Consider the following 17,624-nt stretch of genomic DNA (forward strand, 5'->3'; position numbering starts at 1 on the left):
TGCAGATTTCATCATTACAAAAATTCGTGAATGTGTTGCACATTTGACAGACCATATTTTAAAATATCTTCAATAGTTCTCACAAAGTGTGATCGCTTTCTTCGTGGAACATGAAGTACTTAATTCTTTTCTAGTGAAGTCAAAGTACTTAATAGCATCAACATCTTCCTGAAAATAACCATGAGATGAAGTTGAAAATTACTATACTTTTCTCATCTTATCATTTCTTGCCTTCTAAAAATAAATGATTTAGGGGCTACTTACACCAGTTCAATTAAATTACAATAACCGATATATGATTCAGTTGTTACTGAAAAGCATTGTCATTTATGATGTTCCCTTCTGAAGACAGGCAATAAAAACATGTAAAAGAAACATGATTCAGCCTTGATATTTCCCCACATTTCTCAACAGACCATGAATTACGTTAACATAAAGCTACACAGTACCAACGTCCAACTTCTATGGTGATGATCGAGCAGCTCATCCTGTGTCAGGAATCCAACTGAGATGCTAACGAGCAGAGTGTCAGTGACACAGGCGTCCCCATGGCACCGCCCCTCCCCCGCCCACCATCCGCCCACACTGGCCAGGGCATTTGCTGATCTGTGCAAAATTCTTGCTATGAATTTATCCTCGTGTCTTATCCCACTTATTTAATTTCCTTTTATTAAAAAAAAAAGCATAATACAACTCACTAAATTGACTGCAGAAGCCAGTGAAGGGGCCAGATGTGCATTTTGCAGGACACGGCTCTGAGATCTGATCGCTGAGACTCTTTTAAGCTTTACACACAGAGATACGTGGTCCTGCTCACAGCTAGTCTGGTCTGGGATGGCCTGAGGCTGGGCTTCACTCTTCAGCACCTGCTTGTATGTAATTTTGAGACTCAATCTTTAGGCCAGGATGTGACTGGTCTCTGGATTATACTGGCAGAGATTTGGGAAAAAGAAAAAAATTGACAATTGGACCGTGATAAATTTAAGAGCTGCAACTGAATTTAATAATAATTAGTATTAATACTGATTATTAATGCTTATAGGTAAGACCTGGAATGGGTAGTTAGGCCCTTAGTTAGCTTAGTAATGTTCCCAAGGTTAAAGGTTCAGAAAATGTTACTGTCCCCCAAAAAGGAATAATAGACTCACAGATTATTTGAACTAGAAGGGGTCTCAGAGATCATCATCTAATCTAAAGCCTTCATTTTAGGTAGAGATTCATGACTGTAAGTGGACTTTCCCACAGATAGAGTAACACCAGGGGGGGTCATGTGCAGAGATGACATTCTAAGCCCGGAGCTCTGACCCCCAGGAGTTCCCAACACCGAGGGCACCTTCTTAACGCCCACGTTCCTCTTGAGAAAAACCATGGTCTCACAGGCAGTGCATGTGGAAACTTCTAGTCATGAACCTTACATTTTCACCAGGGCACTTTCTCTTCATGCCTATGTCATATCTGTGTTCTCTGTCTGATCTCAGCATGCTTGAGAGCCTCCTCACGGCTCTGGCAACATCTGATTACTTTATAACTTCTGTGACATCTTACCAGAGGGCCCTGCAGAAGCAGAAATTCCATAAATATAAATGACTGTATAAGGATTATGAAACTGATTAGATGTTTACCAAGCTCATGGCTTTGATGGTGATCAGAAAACCCTTCACTAACTAACAATTATGTCCCTTGACAAGCTTCCTGGAAAAGAAAGTCCTAGACATGGAAGACAAGCACATAGTTCAACTTCGGTCAATCAAAGAAGAGAAAGACCAGCTCCAGGTGTTAGTATCCAGGCAAAATTCCATCATTGAGGAACTGGAGAAGCAACTGGTGACGGCCACGGTGAATAATTCAGTTCTCCAAAAGCAGCAACATGATCTGATGGAGACAGTTAATAATTTACTGACTCTGATGTCAACATCAAACCGTAAGTCAAGTTTACATATAAGTTTTTCCTCTGTTTTGTCATTAGTCGGTGAAACTTCAAAAATTCATCAAAAAAACACAAAAAAACCTTTCATTTTCCAAGAAAGGCACTATTTCTCTTACATATTTCATATGAATACTTTATAGGGCCTCAATATGGAACCAATTAAAAAGAAGGAGAGAGCGGGGAAGGGGAATATATATTTACACTAATTAAATATTATGAGGCAAACCACCTCAAACAACCTTTTGTTCCTGGGCTCGGAGAGCCTTCCTTCAGTTAGTTCCATTGCTAACACAGGTGTACAGGGCTGGCTGAGTTACTAAATCAAGTGCTTAGTTGCTCAGTTGTGTGCAACTCCTTGAGACCCCATGGACTGCAAGCCGCCAGACACCTCTGTCCATGGAGATTCTCCAGGCAAAAAATATTGCAGTGGGTTGCCATTTCCTTCTCCATTACTAAAGCAGAGTGAATGTTTTTTTATTTTTTAGGAGAGAAGAACAATACTAGGCCCATAGGGTTGTTGTGAAGGTTAAATGAGACAATGCTTGCATAAGACCGGTATCCAAGAAATGCCAAGGTCCTGCTCTCACACACCCGTAACGGCATCTCTCCTTCCTTATTCCTGTTTTATATCCTTCAACTTCCATATTAGAGGGAAGCAGGGATACATCCTCCATCATTAACTAGAGAGATGATACCCAACCTGGGCGGTATTTTAAGATTGCTTTTTCTCAAACACTGGGTCTAGCTCTTACTATGGCCTGTTGCACAGAGCCCTTCCAAACATTTTCGTTCGACACAGAGGCACTTTACATGTGACTCATGTAGAGATATTTCTTCATTTCGGTAAGAAGTTTGTTCTCACGTTTCCCTTGAGTCATACAGTTATGCCCACTTCAGTAACAGAGACGCTTCAACAAGGTTTCTACTTAAACCAGGAAGCAGATGAACAAGCATGGCCTGTGCCACGTGGCGGGTCTGCAGTGCATGCCTTCCAAAGAGAGTCACACTCCTTTGTAATTTTGAAAAATTTGCATTTTTTCACACGTGTAGAAAAGGAAAAGACAGTCACCTGATGCCTGGTAGGACCAAGACAGTGTGAGGTGCCAGCTTTGATGAGCCAAAGCAGAGGAAAACCACACAGCTCAGATCCTGGCAGAAACAAGCAGCAAGGAGACAGGCGGCAGGACAGGCGGGTGGACGGAGCCCCGGCCCGAGCAGCCTGCCAGCCCCACCTGGTCCAGAGCCTGGGGCGCTGGTCAGTCTCTAGAAGGAAGATAAACACATACCTGCAAGAACAGATGCACACAAACATTTTTTTTTTTTTTTTAATGTGGCAAAAAAAAAAAAAAAAGGATTGGGAAGTCTGTTGAGACTGAAACAAAAAATTTGAAAGAATTTCATAGTCCTAGACGTTTTACACTTTCAAGGAAGAATTTCAAAGACACAGATAAATAAATTTTAGGTTCCTCTTTAACACATGGCGGACTACAGTCCATGGGATCGCAGAGTCAGACACGATTGAGCGATTAACACTTTCATTATACTTTAGAACAGGCTACTGTGAGATGGTTGCTAAAAATCCAAAGAATACTGAGGAGTCTTCACCCAATGGTCTAAAGAAATATTACTATCTAAACAGTTGGTCTCAGATGCACAAGAAGAAAACAATCCCCCCCAGAGCCTAACTGGCGAGTGGCAGTGGGTCCAGCCACTGCAGAGCCAGCACCCTTTTCAGGCATGCTCTTTATTCTTTCGCAATCGCTTTATCTGAGTCTACTCAAGATGAAAGACTTTTTCACAAGTAACAGTTTGCAAAGGGGGACTGCAAAGTACTTGCATTACATACAGCTGATGGGAAGGAAAACGAAGTGTGGATTATTGGTAGTGACCTTTGAGAATTAATACCAAACAGGCTGAAAGAGGAACTTTATCAGAAAGGCTTAAGAAACTAGCATCTCACGCTAACAATTCAAATGTGATACAATCACAAATAAGTGCATCTCAAAATAATCAGCTTTTATCTTTTCACAAACTCCTCTTAAAAGCTTTCCTATTTTTTGAAAAACAGCCTCATACTCGCTTGCCAAGGACGAGCAAATCATCTTCAGAGACTGCGGGGAGGCATTCAAATCGGGACTGACCACCAGCGGCGTCTACACACTGACGTTCCCTAACTCCACGGAGGAGATCAAGGTAAGGCGATGCCTCCCATTTTCAGCCCCCTGGCTTGAAGCAGGTGGTTTCAGAAGCAGAGCAGCTGCATACACAGTTCTCACACCATGCCAGCGGCATGCAGAGCAAAGCAAGAGACACTGACCACGAGCGACTCGGAGCCCCGCCGCTGGGTCCCCAGCACTGACGGTGCTCATGAACGATGCAGAAACAGCCATCCCGTTCTGTGCGTCCACCTCCCGAGTAAGATGATCTGCTTGTGCCCCCCTTGCATTTGGCTTGGCCACGCATCCTGTCAGTTGTTTGTCTTGAAGTGTCAGACTCTCTTTGTTAGTTGTAAAGAAAATGTTTTCCAAAATCTGAGAGTTTCAATAACCATAGTTTATGCATCAGTCCTTATTTCATGTAACAATGGTTGGTATTTCATTCAAAAAAAAAAAAGCTCATTCAGTTTGCAACTAAAAGTCACAGTTTCTCTCTTTGAGACAGCCACAGGCACTTTGATGTGCAGAAATGATCAATACCCACTTCCATTTCATCAAACGGAATAGGAAAAACAGACATGCAGCAGTAGAGGTTTAATAAAATTCATCATTTTTACTGCTTCGTCAGGGACATCCTGAGGTGACACTGGCTTTTCTCCTCCAGTTGCACGTGTGTGACTGAGGAACACAGTGACGGTGTCCATTGTCATTTCATTCCAGGGTGCTGGCAGTTTCACCTGCTAGTCCTTTTGTACCATCTGTGCAAACACCATCACAGCCCTGAAGGCTGTGGACTTGCTGCAGAGGGGCTTAGGGACCCTGGCGTAGGCTGTTCTTACCCCCTCTGATGGGCTTTTCTTCCCAAGTATGTGCATAAGTGAACCAAGAACCAGAACTTACCATAAGGAGAAGGCGGTGTACAGTTTAACTTGGTGTTCTTGGTTATGCTGGATTTTTCAGGAGTGTGGCTCCTGAATTTGCTGCGGGAGACGTTAAGCTTTAAATGGGGGTGGGTGGGGGTGGGAAGGCGGAGTCACTTCCCCAGGGAATATTTCAATGTGGCTTCTATAAGGTAAAACAGCCTTACACAAGAATCAGCATGAAGCACTATATAACTGTGAGACGACTGTATTTGTTAAATGCCTATAAATATGTTTACAACTAACTGTAAAAGCAGCTACAAATTGAATGAACGGAAACACTTACGGAAACGGCACTCAACGCTGCATCAAAATGAAAATGTTAGAGGTTCCTGAAAGTATTAGCCTTTTGAACTCAGGATTATCCTCAGTATTTAACATGGTGATAGAGAAAAACACTTTATAAAGAATACAAACATCAAGGTTATATATAAAGACATGGAATTTGAAACAGTAACATACGCTTGATTACGAACTGAAAAGATAAACAGTCAATTTATCTTGAATAATACTTTCCAAAGAAATCTAATTCATTCATGGTGTTCTGAGTCAACCTTGAAAGCCAGTTAATGTCCTAGCACCCTAGAAGCAGTGCATTAGGGGGAGGGAAAAAAAAACCCAAACTCAAACAGTCTGTTGCCAATGAAAAAGTAATGAGCAGACTCTGTACTAAGCCTTTCAGTCCCCTTTGCTCTCTGGTTTTCAGGCCCACTTCTTATAGGCTATTGTCTGTCACCAGATGTTGGCCTGCCCTTGGTCTGGAGGCAGGGGGACGGCAGGACAGGAGTGACAGGAGGAGGAAGGGGATGGAGAATGAAGTGGAATGACCCCAAACAGACCCAGAGGGACCAGCCGCCCTACTCTAGTGTCACACTTCCTGCCTCACTGCGTGTCCCTGCCCCAGTGGCTGTACCAGCCCAACAGCCTCAGTGTTGGAAGAGGATGATATATGGCTCTGGGCTGATGGAGTCTCAGGTGATGGCTGGAAGCGTTAGCATTTACATGCCCTTTTACACACATGCGGTAAAAACAACTCACTGAACAGCAGGGAACAACAAGCTTTGAAACCCCCATTTTTTCATCTCTAAGATATATGGTCCAGATTAAGTTACCTCTGGATTCCCCTCCAGACTTCAGGCTCCATGATTCACAGCCTGAGAAAGTCTGATAGACTTGGGCTTAAACTCTGACTCTGCCGGCGTGTGCCTCTCGGCAAGTCACTGCCCTGCCTGCAGCCTCTGCTCCCTCATCTGTGATGTGCCGCGGGCTCCCCTGTCTCACAGAGCAGTTTCGGGGTGATGCTGGAGGTGAGCACGGAGGACAGGGCTCGGTGCCCGCCATCCAGTCGATGTACGAGAAGCATGACTGTTCTGGCTGCCCCCAAGAGCCACGAGGGCCTTCCCTGGTGGCTCAGTGGTAAAGAATCTGCCTGCAATGCAGGGGACTCGGATTCGATCCCTGGGTCAGGAAGATCCCCTGGAGAAGGAAATGGCCACCCACTCCAGTATTCTTGCCTGGGAAGTCCCAAGGACAGAGAAGCCTGGAGGGCTAGAGTCTGTGGGGTCGCAAAAGAGTTGGACATCCCTTTGCGACTAAATAGCAATAACAAAGGGCCATGGACAACTTCTCTGCAGGGCAGGGCACTCAAACTCACTCTGAATCTTCTAATTCAAGAAAAGGATGCTCAACAGCTCTCTGGGCAGATCTTTCCCAAAGAAGCTTAAATATTTCAACTAGAATTCATTAGATTTTTCTACAAGATAGACATTGCATGGTGGCATTTATCAGAAGCATTGTTGTTTTTGCTTTTAAGAGACACAGTGGTTTCCTTCCCTAAATTTCACAGGATACCTGACTCCTAACGTTTTTCCGTTTGCTGTTTAATCACTCTTTCACCATGGCCTCAAGAGCTGAAGCGTGACATTTTAATCGAGTGTTATTTGCTCAAAGACATCAAACTTGAGAGCAAGATACCAGGCCCGTGGACCGTGCTGTGGTGTGCTAATCAGAAGCACTGACCGCCCTCGGGTCTGGGGCATTATCTGGGGACTTCTGCTTTTCTGACCCTGATGCAATCTGCTCCATCATTTTCATCAGTACCTCCTGGCTACATGGAGAGCTCCACTGGAGCACGATCTTCCTCTGGAAGCAGGATGAGCCAACTAGCCATAATGCTTCAGTTTTTATAAGTGCTGTGTTTTTTTTTTTTCTTCCCTTCAAGCTGGACAAATATTTTAAAATGTTCTCATGATCCTATCATTGTCCCTAATGGGGTTAGAGGACAGTATGGCTCAGACCCCAGACCTTTGTCTTGAGTGATTTCTGTAACAAGATGGAATCATTCTCTGATTTAAATGTCAGTAACTCATCAGGGTGATTTTGACACTGAAGAAGTGAGTGTCAAGGAATGAGGACAGGCTCACTGACAACAGCATGCAGGCCCTTCACCCCTGGCACACCTTTTAGGGTAGGAGAGTCCACGTGTGTGCACGTGACTGCTCAGACCAATGGAGCTTATTCAGCTAATTTACTAGAAGGATCTTCTAAAAGACATGTTGACGGAAGTCGGTGGTACTGACCATCTCATGGACCAGAGGCAAGTGAGAGGCAGGATTATTCCTGAACTGACTTCAGTGTGGAGCTGGGTGGAGGGACTTCTGGCCTATTAACAAAAGAGCCAAGCTTCTCTGTGTTTGGAAGCATGTGTGTGAGTTACTCAGTCGTGACTCTGAAAGGTCCCACTCTTTGTCACCATAGCCATTTCCTTCTCCAGATCTTCCTGACCCAGGGATCAAAGCTGGGTCTCCTGCATCGCAGGCAGACTCTTTACTGTCTGAGCTACGAGGGAAGCCCATCTGGGAAGCATGAGGGAGTAGAAAACACATTGCAGGATCAGGAATTAAACAGGCTTTATTCAAATCCTATATGCCAACACTTACTAGCTGAATGACTCTGATCAGCTTAACCTGACTTTACCAAATATTTTCTCCTTTCGAAAATGTAGAATTAAGAGTATCACAGCAAAGTTGCCATGAGATCATAGATAATACATACAAGGAACCCAGCCTGGTGCTTGGAATGGAGTGATGCAGAGCAATGATAATGATTAATAATAACATCAGTTCAGAGCGATAAGGGGTTATCTTAAGCAGATCGATTTCATATGGCTGATTAATTTAAGTGGGGAAATCATTTCATTCCTGATAAATAAAATTTTCTTTCATGGAACACATGTTTCCAAACATAAGGATCACCAGGAAGGCGACCCGGGCTGAGTGACGGTGCTGGGGAGAGCCTGGAAAGGTGGTAGAGAGAGGGGGACAGGCGATCTGGCGCTGGGCTCCAGCCGCTGCGCTCGGCTGGCTCAGAACAGGCTGGCAGACAAGTGCACTCAGTGAAGGGACAGGCCTGGGTGCAGTCTGGGTGTACCGTTAGCCCCCAGTCCCTAGGATTTCAGCTCAAGAAGCAGTACGGTTCACATTTAAACTTACTCTGCCAAAACCACCTCCAAAATTATCCCCAAAGACCGTGGAGGACAACAAAGAAAGAATACTTCTCATTGGTTTTGAACCTTAACTTTCATATTTACTACCTTGGAGGCTGTAGGGAAATTAATCTTAACTTTTTGGAAAACGTCTTCGTTCTACTGTAATCTCATTATTTAAAACTATTTGTGTAATCTTATTTTCAGGGGTTTTTAATTTCATAATAAAATTCCAGCTGAGGTGAAATTAAGCATGGATGCTCTTAGATCAAGAAGGAATCCCATGTCCTGAGCAAAGTTTAAACCCACCAAGCCCATTTAAAAGCAGAAATCAAAAGAGTAGGGAAGTGAAACAACAGGGGCCGTGAGCAAGGTAGAGAGAAGCATGAGGTTGGGGTCTGTAGGCGGAACTGCCAGGCCCTGCTCAGTTCACACACAAAGCCTCCAGTCCCTCCTTCTGAGGGGTGAACCATGGAACCTGACTTTGATCCCACACTCAGAGGAAGCCTAACAGCTCCACGGCATCACAGCAGTCTTAGAAGCTCTGCAATCCAAGAGTCTCCCTTTTACACAACTCTCTGGAGAGGTGATTGGGACTGGCAGCCACCATAAAGGTTTTCAGGGATGTGGACACAAAGCAATAGATCTCTGTAGGCTGGAGATGAGAGATTTGGAGCCAATCAGCCAACATGTCCCATTCCAGCAAACCTCTAAGGAACAGAGATCTCTGGGTCAGCTGTCGGGGTGGGGCTCTAGCCTAGAACAGATGATGACAAGGTCCTATTTTCATCCACACGTCGTGTTATGTTACTGTTTACTTTTCATCATCATTTTAAATTCATGGTTTTCAATTTCCTTAAAATCCTTCGCCTCTTGGAAGACCACAGAGATTTACCCCAGAGAACCCCATCAGCTCTGGCCGTATTCTAAGTATCTCTGTTCATCTCGTTTCTGTTATGTAAGTCCGGACGTTTCCCAGGCAGTAACTGTGCGTTCCCGTTGCAGGCTTACTGTGACATGGAAACGGCTGGAGGTGGGTGGACAGTTATTCAGCGACGTGAAGATGGCAGTGTTGATTTTCAGAGGACTTGGAAAGAATATAAAGTGGTATGGATATTCTTTAAACCATCTGAAAATAATTTTCCTTGTGAAAACTAACTTTGAGAATGTGCAGGACTACCACCACAAATCTAAAACTAACCAATGATTTTTGACCTTTTTTTTTTTTTTGAAACCAAACAGATCTTTCTAACTGGTGCTTCTGTCACCACATTAAAGAATGGTCCAGTCGATGTAATGTAAATGAAACATCAAAACAAAGGCATGCGAAAGCTAGTGGGCTCAGCATTTCTAGGGGTAGACTACTTCACAGCATTTCACACCTCTACAAACTAAGGGGTTTATAGTGATGCTTCTTTTTTAAGATTTTTTTTGATGTGGACCATTTTTTAAAGTCTTTATTGAATTTGTTACAATACTGATTCTGTTTTATGTTTTGGCTTTTGGCCACCAGGCATGCAGGATCTGAGCTCCCCAACCAGGGACTGAACCCAGACCTCTTGCATTGGAAAGTGAAGCCTCAAGCACTGGACCAGCAGGGAGGTCCCTATGACAATGTTTCTACTGGGGGTTCTCCAAGTTGTTCTAATTATTCCAATACCAATCTCCTTCTGGTAACAGCTTAGCTTCTTAAAAATGATTTTTTAAAAACCTTATATGGAAGGTCCCAAAGTTTCACAGCACAGGAAGGAATTTCTGCTGAATGTCTGATGCTTGTTCTATGTTAAGTTGATGGACTACTGATTTCAAATATGTGAAGGGGGAAAAGAAAAATAAGTGAAGTAAGCAACCTTTTCAACTTGAATTTCAGGGATTCGGGAACCCTTCGGGTGAACACTGGCTGGGAAATGAGTTTGTTTCACAAGTGACTGGTCAGAAACGCTATGTGCTGAAAATACACCTAAGAGACTGGGAAGGGAACGAGGCGTACTCGCTGTATGACCACTTCCATCTCTCGAGTGAAGAGCTCAACTACAGGTGAGGAAATTACATGCCACTGAAGCGACTTAAAAGACTTGCTGCAAGTCAGAAGCCCACTGTATTAACCAGAATCTGAATGACTCACAGGCTACCTTAATGGGGAAAAGCAGCTTGTCTCTCAGTTCTTTGCTGCCCTCAGCCAAGTGTCTCTAGTTTTAGCAGTCTAACGATACAAGGGGAGCTTTATGAGACAGAATCGTGCCTGTTGTGTCTGCTCTGTACCCTCAGAGCACAGATGAACCCTGCCTGGCAGGTAATTATTTGCAGAATAAATGCATGTTGTGTCCTTATTATAAGATATCATGCCAATAACACAGCAGATGTATGTGTGTGTGAGCTGCTCAGTTGTGTCCAACTCTTTGCGACCCCACGGACTGTAGCCCACCACGCTCCTCTATCCATGGAATTCTCCAGGCCAGGATACCAGAATGAGTAGCCATTTCCTTCTCCAGGAGATCTTCCCAATCCAGGAACTAAACTCGGGTCTCCTGCATTTCGCAGGCAGAGTCTTTACCGTCTGAGCCACAGGGAAGCCTAGCAGATGCATGAGTATGCTGTTTCCCTCCAGAAGGTTTGAAAAGTTAAATCTATCTTTGTGAAGTTCAACCACATTCAGTTGCTGCGTTCCGCTCCACACTCAAGAGAGGCATGACTAGCTAGGTGGTTGGGCAGCTGGGTCCTCTGCCCTGGGCTGCAGGAAGACGGGCTGGTTTGCAGCTTGGCTTCAGTATTTTCGTCCTCCCACCTGCTTGGCGGAGCTAATCTCAAATGTTCCAAGAAAAGCATGTACAGTTCTGAGTGGGAACTGGCTCTCTGGCGCTAGAGTGGCCTGAGAGTGGAGGCAGAGCAAAGGGGCCCTGCACCCTGCTGTGCGAGGCCAGGGCAGTGCAGGGGTCGGGGCGTCTCGCTGTCACGCAGGGGCTCAGGACGCCTGTCGCTGGTGGGGCTCAGGGGGACGGGGTGCCTGCAGGTGACCCAGGAACTGGTCTGGGAAGATACAACACAAGGGGTCAGGTGCCAGCACATCCTGACGGGGTCTAGAAGGCACCGGCTGGGGAAGAACGGAGGGGGAGGCGCGGCTCCAGTGGCCGCAGGGCACACGTGAGACATCTACTCTGCTGTCAGGCAAAAGAGAAGGTCCACAGCAGCGTCACAGGAGACAGGTGTCAGCTGGCCTGCAGTCCTGGCTGAATTCCACCGATGCCCAATACAGAGCCTCTGCTCAATGAAAATTCCAAGGCCTTAGTAGTTTGGGGGTGGCGGGGGGGAAACTGTGATTTTTAAAGTCCTTGAGCTGGCTTCTCGGGGAGGCCGCAATGGTTAGCTCAAGAAAAAACGGGCTGAAAGCCGGCCTGCTGACAGCTACCTGAGATGTGCACAACGTCCAGTGTCCTGCTGAACAGTGGGCCAAAATTCAGAAGCATTTCTGAAGACGTAATTTCTGACAAGCATTGACACGACTTCTAAGAAGTAAGCCACTGGCTCTCATCACACGCAGAGCCGGGCTGCCCAGGGTGGACTGGGGCTCAGGCGAGTGAAAAGATAGGTGTCTGGGCTGCAGTGCAGTCCCAGGGGACTCTAAAGAGACCAAAAACTCAATGAAGTTTTAGACATGAGTGGCTGGTCACTGTTTTACCTCCAAGCTAAATATTTTTCCAACTGGCAACAGTTAGAACTCTACAACAGAGAAATTAAAAAGACAGAAAGAACACAAAAATTAAGGATTAGACTATTTACACAAGAAGATTTTACAAAATGGGTCATTACCCTTGTATGCTGACATTATAAAAATATTTTAAACTGTGATGGTTCTTAACAGATATTTCCTTTAGAAACGCAATCAATTTTTAGATACATGATATAAAAAAGCCCATATCTGTTTAAAGCTCAGTTTAATTTACTTGACATTATAGGGCAGATACTACATTGAAAAAATTATTATCCTGATAAAACATGTCAATGTGGTAAGAAAACTGGGATGTGACTAATACTTGAAATAACTATAGATACTTCAGAACACCAACTGCATGTAGCAGTTGTTTTTTGCTAAAGAAACTTTCCCCAAATGTTAGAAAACTGAAAAAAATACATGTTATAGGGATGTATCAGTGCATCAATAGAATATGATTCTTTTTACTAAAACTAAGAACTATTTGTATATTAAACCTTAAGAATTGGTCACTTTTGTGGTAAAGAACTGCCTGCCAATGCAGGAGATGTAAGAGAGGTGGGTTCGATCCCTGGGTCGGGAAAATCCCCCGGAGAAGGAAATGGCAACCCGCTCCAGTACTCTTGCCTGGGGAATCCAGAGGATCCTGGTAGGCTACAGTCCCTAGGGTCACAAAAAGTTGGACATGATTGAAGTGAGTGAGCACACACACACCAACATTCTGGCAGTTCCATACAAACCCTAAGATTTAATTACTAAACATCGGCATTACGTCTCTCACCATTCCACTGGTATAAAAGTGATGGGTACCAATTTACAGCAATTTCGAGAATGTGGCTATTCTTGAAAAAGTTTTGAAAAAAGCCAGCTTTATCCAGTGGGCCACACAACAGAAGGCTCTAAAGAGAGCCATTCATCTTAGTCCTGCCTGCAATTAATGAGACGGGCCGGGACAGAAACTTAAGTCCTTCTGTTATACGGCAGCCTGGACGGGAGGGGAGCATGGATACATGCACATGGATGGCCGAGCGCCTTTGCTGTCCGCGAGACTATCACAACATCGTTAATTGGCTATACCCCAAATACAAAAGTTTAAAAGAAAAAGGAAAGTGCTTCAAAAGCCCAGAGAGGAGCAGAACTGACGTGAACACGTTACACCAGCATAGAGAGGTTGTGCTAGAGCCCGGGGTCATGACTGAAACACAAGAGGGGCCTGAAATCAAGAAATTCAGTCCCTGCTTTGTGATGAGGTTTCCAGAGTTACAATATTACAAACAATTAAAAAATCTGAGTTACTGACACAGAAGTTACTCAGGGGTAATGTTTTATGGAACCTACTGGGTGAGGTCCCAGGCGCCCTCAACGACTTCCTTCATAACCACACTCTGGGTGCCCCAGTGTGGAGCCCTCACAGAAGGGAAGCTGTGACCAGTCCCCTCTCTGCCACATATGGCGTGTCACTCTGGGCGAGTTCCTGTCTCTGAACCTCAGTCGTCCTACCTGACACTGCGTGTGCCGCACACCCACCTTGGGGCTGTTCTGGGCACTGATACTCACGCGTGGGAGTGCGTGGTGTGGGCGCTGAGAGACAGGTCCCAGGCCAACCTTTCCTTCCGCTCCACCTTCTGTTCCAAAGTGAATTTCAAGAAACTGTACTCCTTCCAAGATAGTTGCCAGCACACGTGACCTGGTGTTCGTAAGACGAGTGGCGTCTGCAGGCCTTAGAGAACAGGAGCGTCCCCAGGACGGGAGACTCAGCGACCCTGGCCCCAAGGCCCACACGGCAACACGGGCTTGGCGCAGGCTCTCGCGCCCCCTGGACCCTGCCTCCCTGGCCCGGGCTCCCCTGGAATGGGGCACACCCACCCCTGGCCCTGCTCCCCTCCTTCTGGGCAGGCATGCTGCTGGAGGGGAGCCAGATTTTTGCAATCTCCTAAAAGCCAGAGCACAAAAGAATTGATGCTTTTGAACTGTGGTGCTGAAAAAGACTTGACACTCCCTTGGGCTGCAAGGAGATTCAACCAGTCCATCCTAAAGGAAATCAACTCTGAATATTCACTGGAAGGACTGATGCTGAAACTGAAGCTCCAATACTTTGGCCACCTGATGTGATAAGCTGACTCACTGAGAAAGACTCTGATGCTGGGAAAGACTGAAGGTAGGAGGGGATGATAGAGGATGAGATGGTTGGATGACATCACCGACTCGATGGACATGAAGTTGGGCAAACTCTGGAGATGGTGAGGAACAGGGAAGCCTGGCGTGCTGCAGTCCACGGGGTTGCAGAGTTGGACACAATTTGGCGACTGAACAAAAAGCCTGGGCCATCATCTAGAGTTTAATGAATAGTACGCTTATTGTTTCTCAGTCTGGCAGGTTTATTACAATACTGTTCACAAATGAGGCCAAGTAGCTACAGGCGTTGTTTTCTACATGGTTCACTAGACTTCTACACCAAGTGCAACGCTCCTTCCTGGTCTGCTGCCCTCCCCACCCCCACTGGTCATCTCGGGCCTTTACTATTTCCATGATATATGGAAAGAGGATCCCTTCACAACGTATTTTCCCCTCTTTTGTTTATCTGAAAGCAGCAGGAAAATAAATTATAGGGCCCCGAAGTCCCTGCTGATGCTTGTGCAAGTGATACGTGGTGAAGGTTTCATGAAAACATTCCTCTTTGCCTAAGGGTTTGATGATAAGTTGGTTCCTGTTTATACCAGCACAAAAACATTTTGTCCTGGGTATGCATTAGTGCGCTAACCAGCATAGCACACGCTTCTGTAGAATGAAATTCTTCATTGTAAAAAACTTTCCACTATGATAAATCAACCACCCAAGCCAATTATGTTTTGCCTTTTTTTTTTTTTCTGTTTTTCTCTGCGTGCTCACAGGATTCACCTCAAAGGCCTCACAGGGACAGCCGGCAAAATAAGCAGCATAAGCCAGCCAGGAAATGACTTTAGCACGAAGGATGCAGACAACGACAAATGCATTTGCAAATGCTCACAGATGCTCACAGGAGGTGGGAGGACTCTTCTCTCTTCCTATTTGTGTTGGCAAGGAAGGGTTTCAGAGAGTGAAAGGTTGGCTATTCAGACTGCAACCTGTGATCGGTGAGAGTGTCCAAATTTCATAACTAGACAGACTTGCTCAATGCGGGGAGGTTTGTTTTTCACTTTTTCGGACTGTTGAGTTTTACACACGAATGTGATATGGAGCTAGAATTGTCACTAGGCCAACTGTGTCTCCTCAGGACCTGGCCCTGGCAGGGAGAGGGGCCATGTGACCCTGAGCAAGCTCTCCTGAGCTTGTGCTGAGTATCAGATGTTAGAAAGATGGTTTAATTCCACCTTGCTGTATTAGAAAGGTTAAGAATTCGAAATGGCAACAAAGCAGTGACGTGGATTCATTAGTATAGGAATGTTTCCAATGAATAACTTATAGTTTAAACAAGAATTTTTCAGTTTGTTAAAAAGATGTCATTAATATATAGCAAACACTTATAATGCAAAGAAAATAACTAAACAAACTCCTTTTCTGTGCATCAAATTAAAATGAATGATAGTCCAGTTTAAATTAAGGCCTTTATTTTCAGGCTGTTCTTGCCTTCTATTGATACCTTCCATGGTAGATCTCTCAAAATAAAAAAGAAACCACATTCAAAAACAAATCCAATATAACAGTCACTTAAATGGCTAGATGAGTTCTCAGAAGCATGTCAGAGTTTAGTGATAGGGACCAACTGTTAGGAAACCTATTCTTCTGATTCCTAAAACTTTTAAAGTGGAATAACCAGAGCCAGTTAATTGTGACTGAGACCAGACAAAAGTCTGGCAAATGCTGTCAAAGTTAGTTCTTAAAAACACTGAAAGATTGAAATCAGCAACGAAAATTCTGCCAACAGTGCAGACTAAATGTAGAGGCAAACAGGAAACTGGCAGTGTTGAATTTGTAGAGGCCATGAATTGTATCCCCAAAAATTCATTCATTACCCACCCAGGAAAACCAGAGGAAAGAGCTGGGGTCAATAAATCTTACAAATATGAGGGACTGCGTCAACAAGAAAAGGATCTAAACTTACCATATGTTAGCACTGCAGTTAAGCACTGTTTACAGGCAAAAGGATTTATTTAAGAAAATAATTTGAAATAAAGTAATTTTCAAGTCTTTCAATGATACTGAGAGACCGAGGCTCCATTAAGAAACTCAGTCTTTCGGTTCCTTAGAGAATGTATTTTATGTGTAAGTACATGGTGGTAACGTAAGCCTTCCTTATTAGCCAGGCCCCCTTCAGTAATTATTTCATCCAGAGAATGCTATTATGCGGATTGTGTAAAAGCTGCCTGTCTCCCCCATCGACCATAATAATCCCTTTTAAAGCCAACCAGGGGAAGGAGGTGGGGGAGTGAGCCCTTGGAATCCTTCCTGTTTGCCATTCCCACACTGAGCCCAGCTGTCCATCGGGTGACAGCGGTTTTCAGACCACCCGAACATCAGGAGCTACTCAGGAGAGCATCAGTGCATTAATAACCAAGGAAACAACAGATTTATTTACTCAGATTAAGATTTAGGGCTGAGAGTGAAAGTGGAAAGCAGACGGGAGAGAAGAAATGCAGCCCGAGAGAGAGAGTGTAGAGGTCAGATTCCAAGCTGTGGTCTGGACCACGGAGAAGCCAGCTAGATTTTTGCATGTATAGTAAATTCAATAGCTGAGTCAGGCAGCAGGCTGTGGAATGGACAGACTCATAAGTGTGTAATATTCCTGAATATTATGAAGGATTATGAGCCTCACACGCAGACGTCTTATTAAATCAACATTAATCTGAATCAAGTAATGGAGCTGTTACCCCCAGGAAAGAGTTTAGACATCTGGATGGAATAATTGGTGACCACAGAGCAGCATGTGAGTATCAGAATAGAATATACGCACCAGAATACTTTTAAAGAAATAAAACAGGCCCTATCAATACTTGCCCTGAGGTAATGGTCACATTATTTCTTTTACTAGGTTTGGAGATATCAAGAATAGTTGTTATTTTTTTCTGTATTTTAAAATTTTATACAAATGGCATCAACTGTGTATGTCCTCCCAACACAATATGAAGATTTATCTGGTTTAAGGCATGTAGATTGAGGTCACTCCTCTCCTCACAAACCCAAGGCCTTGGGGAATGGCGTTACCCCAGACTAGTCCTTCACGTGTAGGTGTGGACGCCCCCCGAGACCCCCACTTTACTTTAGGGCACACACCACTACAGCCTTAAATTTCCTTTTTGTTTCTGGGACTTGAAGATTTGCTTTTTATCTAGCTCCACTGAGTACTTAAAATCTAGGGCTACGCTTTCAACAAAAAGGCTTTCTTTGTTAGTGGGAGGGCAGCCTGAATCGGTCCGGTCCACTGTGTGGCTGGGACAGGATGGACGGTGAG

General features: G+C 44.6%; 2 protein-coding genes across 6 annotated transcripts in view; one reads left to right on the forward strand and one right to left on the reverse strand.

Annotated features, from left to right (window-relative positions):
* MCPH1 (microcephalin 1) overlaps nt 1-17,624 on the reverse strand; it is a 227,342-nt gene that overhangs the window by 109,690 nt on the left and 100,028 nt on the right. The gene's annotated exons all lie outside the window — the stretch shown is intronic.
* The window catches only part of ANGPT2 (angiopoietin 2), a 55,074-nt gene that overhangs the window by 36,353 nt on the left and 1,097 nt on the right, over nt 1-17,624 (forward strand). For 2 of the 4 annotated variants that reach the window (XM_068972023.1, XM_068972025.1), the window contains 5 exons: nt 1,689-1,930; nt 3,996-4,120; nt 9,493-9,594; nt 10,358-10,524; nt 15,088-15,218. In XM_068972023.1, the coding sequence (XP_068828124.1) occupies nt 1,689-1,930; nt 3,996-4,120; nt 9,493-9,594; nt 10,358-10,524; nt 15,088-15,218 (767 nt within the window). Of the gene's footprint in view, nt 1-1,688; nt 1,931-2,576; nt 2,600-2,893; nt 2,908-3,995; nt 4,121-9,492; nt 9,595-10,357; nt 10,525-15,087; nt 15,219-17,624 lie in introns of all 4 variants that reach the window. The other 2 variants (XM_068972024.1, XM_068972022.1) reach the window with 2 other exon arrangements.

Source organism: Capricornis sumatraensis, chromosome 4 (assembly GCF_032405125.1).
Source record: "Capricornis sumatraensis isolate serow.1 chromosome 4, serow.2, whole genome shotgun sequence".
Taxonomy (NCBI): domain Eukaryota; kingdom Metazoa; phylum Chordata; class Mammalia; order Artiodactyla; family Bovidae; genus Capricornis; species Capricornis sumatraensis.